The sequence below is a fragment of the Typopeltis vanoorti genome, chromosome 11 (assembly GCF_054136105.1).
Source record: "Typopeltis vanoorti isolate ZY-2024b chromosome 11, IOZ_Tvanoo_1.0, whole genome shotgun sequence".
Lineage (NCBI taxonomy): Eukaryota > Metazoa > Arthropoda > Arachnida > Uropygi > Thelyphonidae > Typopeltis > Typopeltis vanoorti.
In genome coordinates, this window is record NC_143559.1 from 109548323 (window position 1) to 109565279 (window position 16957).

The 16957-nt window shown below is 37.2% G+C and overlaps 1 protein-coding gene across 2 annotated transcripts in view; it reads right to left on the bottom strand.

Moving 5' to 3' along the window:
- The window catches only part of rl (Mitogen-activated protein kinase rl), a 203535-nt gene that overhangs the window by 22657 nt on the left and 163921 nt on the right, over nucleotides 1-16957 (bottom strand). Inside the window, exon 10 of one of the 2 annotated variants that reach the window (XM_090400971.1) lies at nucleotides 10873-11023. In XM_090400971.1, the coding sequence (XP_090257097.1) occupies nucleotides 10895-11023 (129 nt within the window). In that variant the 3' untranslated portion in view covers nucleotides 10873-10894. Of the gene's footprint in view, nucleotides 1-10863; nucleotides 11024-16957 lie in introns of both variants that reach the window. The other variant, XM_090400970.1, reaches the window with a different exon arrangement.

The window sequence follows — 16957 nt, forward strand, 5'->3', positions numbered from 1 at the left end:
TTAGAAAAAAACTGGCATAACAGATGAACATTGTTATACATATTTATGTCTATCATATTTATTATCACTGAAAAATGGCCATGTCAGCGAAATGACTGATATGGCCATTCTAGACAAAACATGATAAAAATAATTCTGTAGTAGTCTAATCTTTAAAGGTACCTGTGGCATAATTAAAATTAATAACTTAACACGTATATAACCAACAGTAATAAACTTTAATGAATTAAAGGTACAAATATTCCATACTGAAAGTAACAGTACATCATCAGTGTAGAACAAACAGTTAAAGGAATGGAAGAATACAAAGTACAGAACAGTCAGGGGCTTACCAATTAAAATTGTTTCTAGTAAAGATGCTAATATAAACTACGATTTGAAGTTGCTCCTCACTTTTTAAAAGCAAATTACCGCCATGTAATTTATCGAGTGTAGAACAAACAGTTAAACAGAAACAGAAAAGTTAAAAATAAAACAGAAATTCATGCGCTAACTTCATTAAGAAAAAATAGTGAAATATCCATTTCAAAAGCTGTAGTGGTCATGAATAAGGCTGACTATGAAAGAAAAGTAACCTGCCTTTTATAAGATACCTCCACCTATCAAAAAATCAATCATAATCCTACAAATTTGCAAATTAAAGAATTAAATAAGTTGTTTGATGAAGTTATCAGTTGGAATCAAAACACTGTGAATAAACTGTGCACTCATTTTGGAAGAACAATTCGTTTATATGGCCTCCTAAAAATCCATAAAGAAGGTTATCCAGTAAGACCCATCGTGAATTGTGTTAACTCTACCACTAATCGAACTGCTAAATTTTTGTCACGTTCATTAACTGCGCATATTTGACATTCAAGATCATTCATCAAAAATTTGACACAATTTCTTGAACAAATCAAGAATGTTCAAATCAAAGAGTCTGACTTGTTAGTCAGTTTAGATATTATTTCCCTCTTTACCAATGTTCCAGTAGCTGACACTGTCAACTTACTATATGATGATTACCCTCCAGATACTGCAAAGATTTTTGAATTTGTTATACATTCAGGATATTTCAGCTGAAAAAACAAGATCTACAAACAAGTTGAAGGTACTGCCTTGGGTAGCCCTGTGTCTCCACCTTTGGCAAACTATTTTTTGAACCATCTGGAAGACCTTGTTCTCATTCATTCATCCCCAACCCTCTCTTTGGTTTGGTTATGTCGATGATGTCTTTGCTATTTGGCCACATGCTGAAGAGGAACTTACCACATTCCTACAACAAATAAATAGCCTTCACCCACGGATTCAGTTCATCATGGAAAAAGAAAAGACTGATAGTTTACCATTCTTGGACATGCTCCTTACACGCACATCCTCTGGTACTTTATCAACAAGTGTCTATCGAAAACCTACCTTTACTGGCAGATACATTGATTAAAGGTCTGCACATTGTTATGTACCAAGGACAAAACATTAATTTATTCAGGAACAACTGTCCTTGATTGTAGGTAGAGAATGTGGTGTTTTGACAATGAACGGCATGTATATATGTATAAATAACACTAAGATAGAAGTGAAGAAATATTTAATATGAAAAATATGTTAGACTTAACCTGTTTTGCAGGAAGTCTAATAGAAAAATTTATTTAGGGTATTAATTTATTTAAAGCAATTTGTTCCTGTATTATAAGAAAGCAAAGTGTATAAGCTAGGGTCCAAGGGTCACATTTAGCCGTTCAGAATAACGTATGGCCAGAAGGAAAGTGAAATTATGCGAAAAGGAATGCTTTCTAAGAAAACACGCACCGCACACCTCCACATGCGCGTGTCGTGTTTTCTTAGAAAGCGTTCTAGCTTCCTTTTCGTATAACTTCACTTTCCCTCCGGCCATACGTTATTCTGGACGGCTAAATGTGACCCTTGGCCCTTAGCTTATACACTTTGCTTTCTTATAATACATGAACAAATTGCTTTAAATAAATTAATACCCTAAATAGATTTCTCGGGGTGCTTAAGGGTCAAAGCTGTATAACTGAGAGGAGACCTCCACATAGCCTTTAAAGGAATGCGGAGAACCGACCAGAGCTCCTGACCTAATGTCCAATCCTCACCTTCTCGTGGTGCACCCTGTTGGGTATCTACTTGGATACTGAACGAACGAGGATGGGCTGGCAATTTGGAATTTAGCCGACCAAATTGTATTCTTATTGGTTAAACCAATATAAAAAATGATGGTACAACATGACAAAATTTCATGCCGGCTGGGGCGTCGCCTGGTTAAACAAGGCCCCTATTGTTTTCGCCAGGAAACCAGGGCGAACAGCGAAAAGTCAGCTACTGGAACAAATCTGAAAACAAACCCCAACTCAACATCACCAGAGTTAAAGATTGGTACCATCAATGTAAGAAGCCTGAATGGCAAAGAAATGGAGCTATTGAGGAATTAGATAAGTACCAGGTCGACATAATAGGGGTGACTGAAACAAAAAAGACCAAAATGGGTGAGATCTTTCTGAGCAATAAACACAAAATGTTATATTCAGGCAATGACAATCAAAGAAAAGAAGGAGTAGCCATAGTATTCAACACAAAATATGAGGCTAATCTTCTTGAATGGCAGGCAGTCTCAAGTAGAGTGATGTGGGCAAATATGAGAATGGGGAACTGGACAATGAGACTTATTTGTGCCTATGGTCCCACAGAAGGTTCTACTAAGGTAGAAGTGGAGGAATTTTTTGAGGCTTTAGAAAAAGCAACTGACACAATGAAAAAGGAAAAGTTGGTCCTTGTTGGGGATCTAAATAGCAGCGTACGAAATGATTGTGAGACATACAAAAATATTTTGGGAAAATTTGGAGAAAAGAGCATAGCTAATAATAATGGCAAATATCTGTTGGATTTCTGCTCAGGACATGGACTGGTTATTACTAACACCATGATCCAACATAAAAATGTGCACAAATTCACATGGAGAGAAGAGGCAAGGAATAAGAAAAGTCTCATTGACTATGTTATTGTTGACAGTGATGTTTTCTCCCTGGTGCAGGACACAAGAGTGAACAGAGGATTTGAAATTGGAAGCGATCACTATTAATCTTGAGCAGGATGAAATTGAATTTCATATTGAAAAGAATAACGTAAGAAAGTTTTGAAGCAAATAAAAGTTGAGCAGCTCTCAGATGTGAACTGTAGACTAAAATACACAAAGATTATTGAAGAAAAAATGAAAGAGTTTGAGAACAGGAATCAAACCTTGGAGATTTAGTGGCAAACTCTGAAGAAAACATTGATTGATTCAGCCAGTGAGGCCTGTGGTGAGGTTGTCTGCAAGGATAAAAAAATCAGAACTCCCCGGTGGACACAGGAAGTTAAAGAGGCAGTGAAAGAAAAGAAGAAAGCATATCGCAAGTTCCTGTCAAATAAGTCAGCTTGTGCTCTTAGAGAAGACAAATGCAAGAATGCTAAACACTGTGTAAAACTAGCTAAACAAAAGTCATGGGAAGACTTTGGCAAGAACACAAAAAATAAATATCAAGAAGGTGGTAAGATATTCTGGAGGTTGTTGAAGAAGCTTAGGAATGGAGGAAAGAGTGCTGCAAAAGGAGTTAGAGATGATAAAGGTGAAATGAAAATGGGAGAAAAAGATATCCTTGAAGTATGGAGTAATTACTTTGAAAATTTGCTAAATGAAACAAGCAGTGATGACAGCACAGTGATAAAAAACAACTGACCAGGCATGCAGTCAGGAATACATATCCATACTTGAAGTAGAAAAAGCCATCAAAGGCTTGAAATGTGGAAAGGCAGTAGGAGTAGATGATATTCGACCAGAAATCCTGAAGTATGATGGTATAAGAGTCTTACAGGGTGCATAGTTCAGAAAGCCTGGACAGAGGGACGAATTCCCGATGATTGGAGTAGAGCTCTCATAGTACCCATATATAAAAAGGGAAATAAAACTGAATGTGAGAATTACAGAGGTATTTCCCTACTCAGTGTTCCTGGTAAAATCTATGCAAGTATACTTGAGAAACAGTTGAGAAGAATTGTGGAAGAAAAGCTTGGTGAAGAACAAGCTGGATTCAGGTCAAATAGAGATTGTCAGGATCAGATCTTCACTTTACGACAGATAGTTGAGAAATCATGGGAATATAACAAATATCTGTATTTAAGTTTTGTTGATTTGGAAAAGGCATATGACAAGGTGCCAAGAGAGAAGCTATTCAATACGCTACAGTTATATGGTGTCAATGGGGCATTATATCAAGCAATACTTAGTCTTTATTTGAGTTGTAAGTCAGCAGTTAGAATTGAAGGAAGTACAGGAATATGGTTTAATGTTAAATCTGGTGTGAGACAAGGATGTACATTATCCCCTCTGTTATTCATTATCTATATGGATCACATTATGAAGGAAAGTATTAAACATGATATCAAAATTGGAGATGTTAATGTCAGCTCTTTGCCTTATGTGGATGATGTTATACTTCTAAATAAATCCGCTACAAGTCTTCAAGATTCTCTGACTAAATTGAATAACTGTTGTAATAGATATGGTAAGCAATAAAAAGACAAAGACAATGAAAATAGGCAGAATCATTGAAAATGTCAACTGTGTTATGAATGGAGAACCTGTGGAACAAGTAAAACATTTCTTGTTCCACAGGCACGATTTTTAGTGAAGATGGTAAATTAAATATGGAAATAGACAACAGAATCAACAAAGCTGGTATGGTAGGCAGTCAATTGAATAAATTCATATGGAATAAGAGAGAAATTAGTTGGAACACTAAATTAGCTGTATACAAGACAGTGTTCAAACCAGTTTTAACTTATGGATCTGAAAGCTGGGTCAGAAGTAAAACACTTGACCAAAGACTAGAGACCGCAGATATGAGAGTCCTGAGAAAGATTACAGGTGTGATCAGATGGCATCAATGGCAATATCATATTAAAAACGAGGATATTAGGAAAGAACTTGACATTGTGAGTATCCAGGAACATTAGCAGAGCTAATCTCAGGTGGTATGGTCACTTAAACAGAATAGGCGAAGATTAGCAAAACAAGTGTTCTCTGCCAGGTTGGCAGCAAAATGACCCAGAGGAAGACCAAGATATAGGTGGATTGATATGGTACAAACTGCCTTAGGCGATAGAAATATGAGATCTGGTAATGTTGGAGTCTTGACAAGTAACAGACTGATTTGGAGGAAAATTGTAGATAGGAAGTTAGTAATGATGTAATTGTTTTCATGTAGTACTATCATATCTTGTACACCCCTTGAGGGTACATGGCAGGAATTTGATGATGATTGATGATGATGATGATAGATTTCTCTATTAGACTTCCTGTAAAACAGGTAAGTCTCACATGTTTTTCATATTAAATATTTCTTCACTTCTATCTTAGTGTTATTTATACATATATACACGGCATTCATTGTCAAAACACCACATTCTCTAACTACAATCAAGGTCAGTTGTTCCTGAATAAATGAATGTTTTGTCCTACTTATTTTTTTGATTATTCAGGACACAACACAGGTCCTTCCCATCTAAGAAAAATTTTTCTTCTGTAAAATTCTTTTACAGCCTTCTTCTTCCTGTTCTCTAAGATTAATCTTCTTGCATTTTGTTTTTCTAGCATCTAAATTATGTTCAGGCAAGGTATGCTCTACAGCTTTCTTAACTTCCTTATTCTTGCAATCCATGTGGTCATGATTGCGTTGCCCCTCTTTTTTCTCATGCCTGACACCCCTTTTTCGCTTGAGAGAATTAGTTGGGGTGCATTCTTTATCCTTGAGGTTATTTGCCCTAGTCTCCATGCTTCTCTCATTCTCATATCCACAAGTGCCCTTTTTATCAGTGAGTGTCACTTCATCTATCTGATCAATAGTGTCAGGATCCTTCGAACAGGTGGCCTTGCCTGGTATAGTTGTGTTGCATGTAACACGTTTAGGGTCTCTGTCTGAAAGTCTTCCCTTACTTATTCTCTGGGATTGCCTCTTCATAGGAGCGCCTCCTTCGCTCGTGGTTTGTGACCCTTCCCTATTCAGTTTTTCTACATTTCTCTTTCTTCCTAGAAAGCTTATTTCCTTTTTATTATAATCACATGTAAATTTATACTTCTTCAAGAAGTCATCTCCTAGATCAACCTTGGATGCGGGGGAGAATTTCGTGGTAATACCAGGAATTGATTCCAAGCATACGTACCAAACTCAGGTAATCTGGCTTTTATTCTTACAGATTCTTTTACGTGAACAACTACGGGGGATATTCCAACTAGGTTTATGGGTCTCTTTAGATAATTTACTTTGTTCTGTGCATGTGGTTCCAGTTTCCTCAGGAGGCTCTCTGAGATGAAAGAGACTTGGGAACCGGTATCCACCAAAGCTCTAAATCTCCTATTGCAAACTCTTCCTTCTACATAGATTCCAGGGAATTGTTCCTGACCTTTCTGATTTCCTTTCCCTATGTCTCTGGTGCAGATGTGAGATCTATACCCTTTCTAGTAGTCTCCTTTCAGATTCCCTTGTCTGACATAGCATTTTCATGCAATATGCCCCAGTTTGTTACACTTGTAGCACCTAGGGATTTCTTTTTGATTACCCCTGTCATATTCTCCGTCCAAGGACAAAGGAGCATATGTGGTTTCTCGAGTGGATAACTCAGCTAATTTTTGCATTATAGAGTCCATCTTGTCTAGTACAGGCTTTTGTAACTTTTCTCCCTCTCTATGAATTAGTTCATTTGTTCTCTCATCCTTAGTGATACTATTTTCCTGGGATTTTGCAGATTTTGTCATTAGTTGCCCAAGCACAGCATCGAGGCGTTCCATCATAGGTTGATGTAGTTTTTCCGCCTCTTGTTTAACCAACTGGCAAACTTCGCTCAGGTTGGGATTGTTAGCAGTGACCTGACAAATTGACTCTGCTCTGTTTTCCTCACTTTCCTTCTGTGCCTTCGGTCTCTCTTTCCTTTCCTGACATTCCTTTACGATACTAGGGTCTCTATTGCTATCTCTTTTTTCTTTAATCACGTTGAGGGATCCAACATTAACTGCGGGACATATGTCTCTGAGCAGTTCTCTTTCTTTTACTGCTGCATAGCACTCCTTCAGGTTGGATATCCCTCTTCCAAAAGCTGTTTCTCTCAACTCCCTTTTTAGACCCATCCTAAAGTGCTGGAAGACAGCCCAATCCAAGTGGTGTTTATCTTCACCTGGGACGTTCAAGGTATTTGAGAGAGTCAGTATTCTGTCATGGAAGTCAGATTCTCTATCTCCTTGTGCCATCTTTTGGAGCTTCCATAGGTTAGGTCCCACATTCTTAACTTTGGAAAATTGTGAGAGTAAAATCTCTTTAAATCTATTGTAGTCAAGTGTTTCCTTCAGGGTCGGGGATGCGTAGAAGTATGTCTTGGCCTTCCCCACTAATTTGCTGTGTAGCAATATGAGTAGCTGGAAATCACTCCAGCAGCCAATCTTTCTTAGTTCTTCGATGTATTCAAAGAAGGCAACCACATCATCAGTGTCTTCCCCAGAAAATTGTGGGAATACCTGCTGTGGATTTATGGATCTAAAAAATTCTTCGTTATCCATATTAGAACTTGTAGGTAGAGACATGTTAGTATCTTGGCTTACAATAAATGTTACAGAATTATTCTAATATTCTATTTTTCCTTATAATCTCTTGACTGCCTGATATGAATTCAAAGACCAACTCACTGTGATTGATCGATTTACTAACTTTTGTTTTCGGAATCAAATCACATCCTACCGGCTGACTGCGCCATTTGTTATGTACTAACTCTTTATATGGTTTGCATATTCTTTAACTATATTACCTTTATATCTTTATCTAACCTTGTTAGTTATATATACCCTACTTACTCATACAAATTTCCCTTTCTTTAAACAAGCTAAATTTAGGCCGTTCTTAAGTTTAGTCACGTGTAATCTGATTTATGATTAGGGCTTTATCCAAGTATGGAACGCTGCTCTTAAACATATCCTCTGAGACAGTTCACCTGATACATATTGACAAATTTATATTTTTACTGCACCAGCCAATACTGAGGATAGACGAGGCTCTTATCCAAGGTGGCTCTCTCAGAGTGATACACAATAATAAACTTCCAACAATAAATAAACTAATTCCTGTTCTCTTTATCTTAGCATGCAGTCGTGGCTCTAGATATCAAATTATACTCATGGGTCCCTCCTGCTAGGTTCGATGGTAATTTTATGAATGACTATTTGAATTCATATAACAAGCTGGACACAGGCAAGTGCTATGAAACATATTTATTAAATCAAGAAATTATACATGAGAAAACATAAATGCATGGTTAACTATACTGCGTTGCTAGCAAGTCCTCAATTTCAATATTAACATTACAATGCATGAACAAATTACTTGGACCACTTCTATGTATAATTTAACAAACTTCTAGTTTATGTAGCCTATCCTTTATCACTCACGTGGTCACTTGTTATATTTCTCAACATATCACAATCATCTTTTATACAAATCCCTTCTAGGGAAACATTTCTCTAACAGGGACAGGTCAATGCTAAATTAGGGATGGTTCCTAAAGTTCCTTACAATAAGTCCTGAGCAGCACATAGCCTTTCCAATTCAGAGAATCTGGCTGTGCAGCTATCTTGTGTGACCCGGAGAAGTGTAGACCTTAAAGGAGCCTTGATGTCCAGACAAGGCTGAGGAAAGAACTGAAAGTCATTCTATGAACGGTAATGTAGATTGTCATATTCTGTTTTCCAGTTGAAGATTTATGTACGAAATCTTTAGGATACTTTGTGTAATGGATTTATTGTATGGAACTTTAGGAACCATCCCTAATTTAGCATTGACCTGTCCCTGTTAGAGAAATGTTTCCCTAGAAGGGATTTGTATAAGAGATGATTGTGATATGTTGAGAAATATAACAAGTGACCACATGAGTGATAAAGGATAGGCTACATAAGCTAGAAGTTTGTTAAGTTATACATAGAAGTGGTCCAAGTAATTTGTTCATGTATTGTAATGTTAATATTGAGATTGAAGTCTTGCTAGCAACACAATATAGTTAACCATGCATTTATGTTTTCTCATGTGTAATTTCTTGGTTTAATAAATATGTTTCATAGCATTTGCCTGTGTCCAGCTTGTTATATGAATTCAAATAGCCACTCATAAAATTACCATCGAACCTAGCAGGAGGGACCCACGAGTATAATTTGATATCTAGAGCCACGACTGCATGCTAAGATAAAGAGAACAGGAATTAGTTTATTTATTGCTGTAAGTTTATTACTGTGTATCACTCTGAGAGAGAGCCACCTTGGATAAGAGCCTCGTCTATCCTCAGTATTGGCTGGCACAGTTAAAATATATATTTGTCAATATGTATCAGGTGAACTGTCTCAGAGGATACGTTTAAGAGCAGCGTCCCATACTTGGACAAAGCCCTAATCATTAATTAATTGATTAAGAACGGCCTAAATTTAGCTTGTTTAAAGAAAGGGAAATTTGTATGAGTGAGTAGGGTATATATAACTAACAAGATTAGAAAAAGATATAAAGGTAATATAGTTAAAGAATATGCAAACCATATAAAGAGATGGTACATAACAACATCAGACCTCTCAAAAAATCAGTGTTTTCAAATCTTTAATTAATAGAGCACATAAAGTGTGCTCCTCCTCCCTTACACTTATAACAAGAACTTTTCACTATAAAGAAAGTTAATAGAGTCTAATGGTTACAACCCTAATCAAATTCAGCAGATAATTGACTCTTATGTTCCAACACCTCAGGATTCTTCAACAGACCACAGAGTTCCAATCCCTTATATTCTCAGAACCTATTGGCAGAATTTTGAAGAAGTATCATCTTATTCCCACATAAATTTCTCACTCGTTGCCATGTACAAAAGACAAACTGGCACCTCTATCATTAGCAGGTGTTTACCAGATACTGTGTGAATGTAATTTAGCATACTTTGGACAAACAGGTCGTTCTGTGGAAAAAAGAATGAAGGAACATCAGTATTATATCGAATACATGAAACCTCATAAGCCTGGTCTAGCACAACATAGTATTGACACTAAACATAATATCTAGTGGGATAAAGCTTGTCTTCTCCACAGATGCAAGTTTAAATATGAACGCCTTTTCAAAGAAAGTTGCCCTTTTACATCGGCCGAATTTGAATCAAAATTACTGTCTCTCTCTCTCTCCCTCCCAAAAGTTTGGGAGATTCTTATCTTATGTAACCATCAATGAAATAGTTTTTAAGAATTATTTAATAATATTTTATTAATAGTAATTTTCTGATATGTGGCAACAATTTTAATTGGTAATCCACCGACTGTTCTGTACTTTGTATTCCTTGATGTACTGTTACTTTCAGTATGAAATATTTGTACCTTTAATTCATTAAAGTTTATTACTGTTGGTTATACACATGTTAAGTTATTAATTTTAATTCTGTAGTAGTGTTCAAATGATAAATGTTGCTACAGAATTCTTAAATAAATTCACTATTATTAAATTCACTGATATTAAAATTGAAAGAGATGATTCAGATGAAAATTTTATTGACTTTAAAATATAATGACAAAGACCAAATATAACGACATAAAAAAATAACTAACAACTATCAGTCTAAAACAGGAATAGATTCTTTATCAAAAATAATCTAAGTTAATAATGAAAACAGGTTTAAGTGGTCCATCTGTGAAAGATTAATATTTATGGTTAATGCTCTACATGTCTAGACAAGCAGACTGGTTAACCATGCTAACTCTTGCTATCATGATGTAATTTTCTTACACAACAGAGGAATATATAGGTATAGTTATCAAAACTTGAGTACCTGCTTTACCTGGCTTTCCATTTTCTTTCAGTTATTGCTGGCAATGCTCTTCTAAACGTTCCTTAAACAGTACTGTCTCTTGAAAGACAAGTTCTTTCAGCTTCTCTTTAGGAAGATCATCAAGTTCCATTTCAAATCTAAATGGTTCTTCTGCAACTGGCTATAATGTTAAAAAAGTAATGTTAAAAAAGAAGAGGAAAAAAGATTATTTTCTTCAATATATTATATATAATAAATTATATTCTTGTTTGTCGTCCGTATTACGCTCAAATGCATATACAATCAGAGATTAGTACACGAAATCACAGTCAGTCTGTTCAACTAACACGGATTCTGTTTGGGGCAATCCCATCATAAGTTGAAAATCATCACATGAACCACAAGGATATGTAAATAATTAACACATCTTAATTCTAAAATGTGTATGCCTGTTTTGTTATAATTTTTAACTAATTTTACTCTTTGTTTCTTCTTATTATTCCTTCCCTCCTCTTTTACCTCGCAGTTTTCGAGGATTTTTCTAATTTAACCACTACTATTGAGGATAAGATGGTTAGCCCTATTCCTCCCATTGTGTCCTATGTCTGTAGTTGCACATGTTCATGGGCCAGTTTGTTTGTTCCAGGGGGAACGAAAAACCAGAGTTTCCGGTTGATAAACCCCCCTACCTCCGTATGAGACTTGCTAACTCACCTTTATCGAAGACCAGATAAAGGTTCCTCAACGTCACTGATGGGAATCGAACCTAGGTCTTTCCGACCAAAGGGCTTTGGCTATACTGACTAAGCTATGGAGACTACAATTTTACTCTTTGTTTATAGTGAAATAATACATTTTACAAATTATAACATAAAAGTGCTATACACAATACTCTACTGTAATAAATAATGAAACATGAGTGTATGCTTTTCTGCACTCACTAGTAAAATAATCAACTGGAAATACATGGAGCAAGAGTAATTCATCAAAACTACAAGGATGGTCTGAAAAGTTTTTATTATATTTTGATAGTTAAAAAATGTTTTTCTTATGTAAGATAAATTAACACAGATGACTGTGTGCAAATATTTCATGTTTAGATCATGAAATATTTGTTTAAAAATGATAGCCTTTACAGGGATCATTATCCCCTCATACATTTTGATTGGCATTTGTACACAAGCTGTATTAATAAAATGTTTGTGTGAAATACGGTTTTTTTCCTGCTAAACGATGCGAGCCCTTTGTTAAAATTTCCATAGCTCACAACTGGATATGGCTATATACATCACAACCAGATTTTTGCCATTATTATTAGCTTTGCTCTTATGTGTATACGACCCACAAGAAGGCTGTACAGCAGAAGAGAAAGATGAATTCTGGAACATGCTAGATGAAGAAATGAGGGAACTGGAAGAAAATGAGATGGTGATTGTTGGAGGAGACTTGAACGGACACATATAGGGAGACAGAATAGTGACTGTGAAAGGGTGCATGGTGGCCATGGAGTGGAAATGATGAACCAGGAAGGAGAGAGGATTTTGCACTTTGCAGTAGTATTTGATCTGGCAATTGTGAACTCCTTCTTCTGTAAGAGGGAAGAGCATTTGATAACATTTAAAAGTGGCTACAATAGTTCACAGATTGACTACATTTTGACTAGAAGAAAACATCTTAAGGCAGTAACAAATTGTGAAGTAATTCCAACAGATCAAGTGGCACAGCAACACCGGCTGCTCTGCACAGACTTTAAAATAAAGTCAAAGATAAGAACCTTTGGAAGCCATGAGAGGAAGAAAATTAAGTAGCAATTATCTGGCAATTGTGAACTCCTTTTTCTGCAAGAGGGAAGAGCATTTGATAACATTTAGAAGTGGCAACAATAGTTCACAGATTGACTACATTTTGACTAGAAGAAAACATCTTAAGGCAGTAACAAATTGTAAAGTAATCCCAACAGATCGAGTGGCGCAGCAACACCGGCTGCTCTGCGCAGACTTTAAAATAAAGTCAAAGATAAGAACCTTTGCAAGCCATGAGAGGAAGAAAATTAAGTGGTTTTGCATAAAAGAAGAGAGTGTGAGGAACCGTTTTAGGGAGACGGTGTTAGAGAGGATTTCAGATGGACTAGAAAGTGTACAAGACTGGTGGAGACATAATTCAAAAGTAATTCTAAGCTGTGCAATTGAGGTGCTTGGTGAAACATCTGGAAAGATTACAGAGCAGAATGAGGGTTGGTGGTGGAATAATGATGTATATCTTAGCGGTGACGGCTAAGAGGAAGGCAAAGCAGAAGTGAGACAAGTCAAGAGTGGAAGAGGACAGAGAGGAATACAGAGAGAAAAAGCGAGAAGCCAAGAGAGTTGTTGCACAGGCGAAGCTCATGGCATATCAAGAACTTTATGATAAATTAGAAACAAAGGAAGGACAGAGAAAGATTTATCAATTGGCAAAATATAGAAATTAGGCTTCAAAGGACATCATACATGTGAGGCAGATCAAAGACACTGAAGGAAAAATATTATTGAGGGATGTGAACATAAGAAACAAATGGAGAATATACTTTGAGGGACTTTTGAATGAGAAAAATGCGAGGCCTCACAGAGAAGACAGGCAGCCTTCTGAGGGGATGGTGCAGAACATCAGTAGAGTGGAAATGAAGGAAGACATGAAGAGGATGAAGAATAGAAAATTGGTGGGCAAAGACAGGATTCCAGTGGAGACATGGAAGGCTCTGGGGGAAGAAAGAATTGACCTGCTGTGGGACCTGTTCAAGAAAGTTTGCCAACAGGAAAATATACCTGAGGAATGGAGGAAAAGTACTCTTGTCCCCATGTTTACAAGGATAAACAGGATGCACAAGACTGTAAGAATTACAGAGGAATAAAGCTGATGTCCCACACAATGAAAATCCTAGAAAGGGTTCTTGATGAAAGACTGAGGAAGGAGATGGAGATTGCAAAGAAGCAATTTGGCTTCATGCTTGATCGATCAGCCACAGATGCTATCTTTGGGTTACGACAGATGATGGAAAAGTTTCGAGAGAAGCAACTGGAGCTATATCTGGTATTTATTGATCTGGAGAAAGCATATGATAGAGTGCCAAGGCACAAAGTCTAAAGGTGTCTGAGGGAGATGAAGGTACCAGAGAAATATGTCAAGTTGATGCAGGAGATGTACAGAAATGTGAAGACAAGTGTTCGAACCTGCCTGGGAGTGACAGAAAGTTTTCCAGTGACAGTTGGCTTGCATCAGGGGTCTGCATTAAGTCCGTTCTTGTTTATTATTGTAATGGATGTGGTGACGGAGGAAGTGAGAGAAGATGCGCCTTGGACTATGTTGTATGCAGATGACATCATGCTGTGTGCAGAATCAAGAGAAGAAGTGGCAGCCAAACTGGAAAGTTGGAGGAAAGTACTAGAAGAGAGAGAGGTATGAGACTGAGCAGAAGTAAGACCGAGTATATGTGTTACAAAGTGGATGGCAGCTAGGAGACAGATCTGGAGCTGGAAGGAAATGTCATCAGGAAGGTCAGTGACTTTAGATACTTAGGTTCAACAATGAAAGAGGATGGTGAGGCTGAGAAGGAAGTGGGATGCAGGATACAAGCAGGATGGAGGAACTGGAGAGAGATGGCTGGAGTGCTATGCGATAAGAGGGTGCCAATCAATCTAAAAGGCAAAATCTATAGGACAATAGTGAGACCAACTATGACATATGCTTTGGAAACTGTGGCCCTGAGGAAAAATAACATCAGCAGGATGGAGGTAGTGGAGATGAGAATGCTTAGGTGGTGAATGCTTAGGATGTGCAATGTAACAAGAAAGGATCATCTGAGAAATGACTACGTAAGGCGAACAGGGAAAGTTACGAACTTACGAGCAAAGATACAGGAGGCAAGGTTGATATGGTCTGGTCATGAGATGAGGGAGGTAGAGTATGTGGGAAGAAAGGTCATGCAGATGGATGTGCAGGGGAAGAGGAAGCACGGATGGCCAAAGAAGAGATGGAGGGAGATGGTGGAGGAGGACTTGAGGATGAAGAACTTGGATGTGGTTACAGCCCAAGACAGGAAGTTGTGGAGAAGACTCACCACAAACAGCGACCCTACTTAAGTGGGAAAAGCTACAGAAGAAGAAGAAGAAGATTAGCTTTGCTCTTTTCTCCAAATTTTCCCAAAATATTTTTGTACATCTGACAATCATTTCCTACTCTGCTATTTAGATTCATAACAAGATCCAACTTTTCCTTTTTCATTGTGTCAGTTGCTTTCTCTGAAATCTCAAAAAATTCCTCCACTTCTACCTTAGTAGAACCTTCTGTGGGACCATAGGCACAAATAAGTCTCATTGTCCAGTTCCCCATTCTCATATTTGCCCACATCGCTCTACTTGAGACTGCCTGCCATTCAAGAAGATTAGCCTCATATTGAGTGTTGAATACTATGGCTACTCCTTTTCCTTGATTGTCAATGACTGAATATAACATTTTGTATTTATTGCTCAGAAAGATCTCACCAGTTTTTGTCTTTTTTTGTTTCAGTCACCCCTATTATGTCGATCTGGTACTTATCTAATTCCTCAGCTAGCTCCATTTCTTTGCCATTCAGGCTTCTTATGTTCATAGTACCGATCTTTAACTTTGGTGATGTTGAGTTGGGTGTGTTTTCAGATTTGTTCCAGTAGCTGACTTTTCGCTGTTCGCCCTGGTTCCCTAACAAAAACAACGTGGGCCTTGTTTAACCGGCAATGCCCCAGCCGGCATGAAATTCTGCCATGTTATACCATCATTTTTTATTTTGGTTTAATGCAATAAAGAATACAATTTGGTCAACTAAATCCCAAACTGCCAGCGCATCCTCATTCGCTCAGTATCCAGGCAGTTACCTAACAGGGTGCTCCACGAGAAGGTGAGGATTGGACATTAGGTCAGAAGCCCTGATAGGTTCTCCGCATTCCTTTAAAAGCTATGCGAAGGTCTCCTCTTAGTTATATAACTTTGACCCTTAAGCACCCCCCCCCTCCTTTCTGCTCAGGACATGGACATGAACTAACACCATGTTCCAACATAAAAATGTGCACAAATTCACATGGAGAGAAGAGGCAAGGAATAAGAAAAGTCTCATTGACTGAAAAGTCTTATTGTTGATAATGATGTTTTCTCCCTGGTGCAGGATACCAGTGTACAGAGGATTTGGAATTGATCACCATTTAATCCTGAGCAGGATAAAATTGAATTTCATGTTGAAAAGAATAACATGTAAGAAAGTTTTAAAGCAAATAAAAGTTGAGCAGCTCTCAGATGTGAACTGTAGACTAAAATACACAAAGATTATTGAAGAAAAATGAAAGAGTTTGAGAACAGGAACCAAACCTTGGAGATTCAGTGGCAAGCCCTGAAGAAAACACTGACTGATTCAGCCAGAGAGGCATGTGGTGAGGTTGTCTGCAAGGATAAAAAAATCACAACTCCCTGGTGGATACAGGAAGTTAAAGAGGTAGTGAAGGAAAAGAAGAAAGCATATCAAAGGTTCCTGGCAAATAAGTCAGCTTGTGCTCTTAGAGAATACAGAGACAAATGCAAGAATGCTAAACACTGTGTAAAACTAGGTGCCAAGAGACGAGCTATTCAAAACGCTACAGTCATGTGGTGTCAGTGGAGCATTATATCAAGCAATACTTAGTCTTTATTTGAGTTGTAAGTCAGCAGTTAGAATTGAAGGAAGTATAGGAAGATGGTTTAATGTTAAATCTGCTGTCAGAACAAGGATGTACATTATCCCCTCTGTTATTCATTATCTACATGGATCACATTATGAAGGAAAGTAGTATTAAACCTGATATCAAAATTGGAGATGTTAATCTCAGCTCTTTGCTTTATGTGGACGACGTTGCTTCTAAATAAATTCGCTAGAAGTCTGCAAGATTTCCTGACTAAATTGAATAACTATTGTAATAGATATGGTATGAAGGTCAGCATTAAAAAGACAGAGACAATAAAAATAAGCATAAGTACTGAAAATATCAACTGCATTATAGAACAAGTGAAACATTTCAGCTACTTAGGCACGATTTTTAGTGAAGATGGTAAATTAAATATGAAACTAACAACAGAA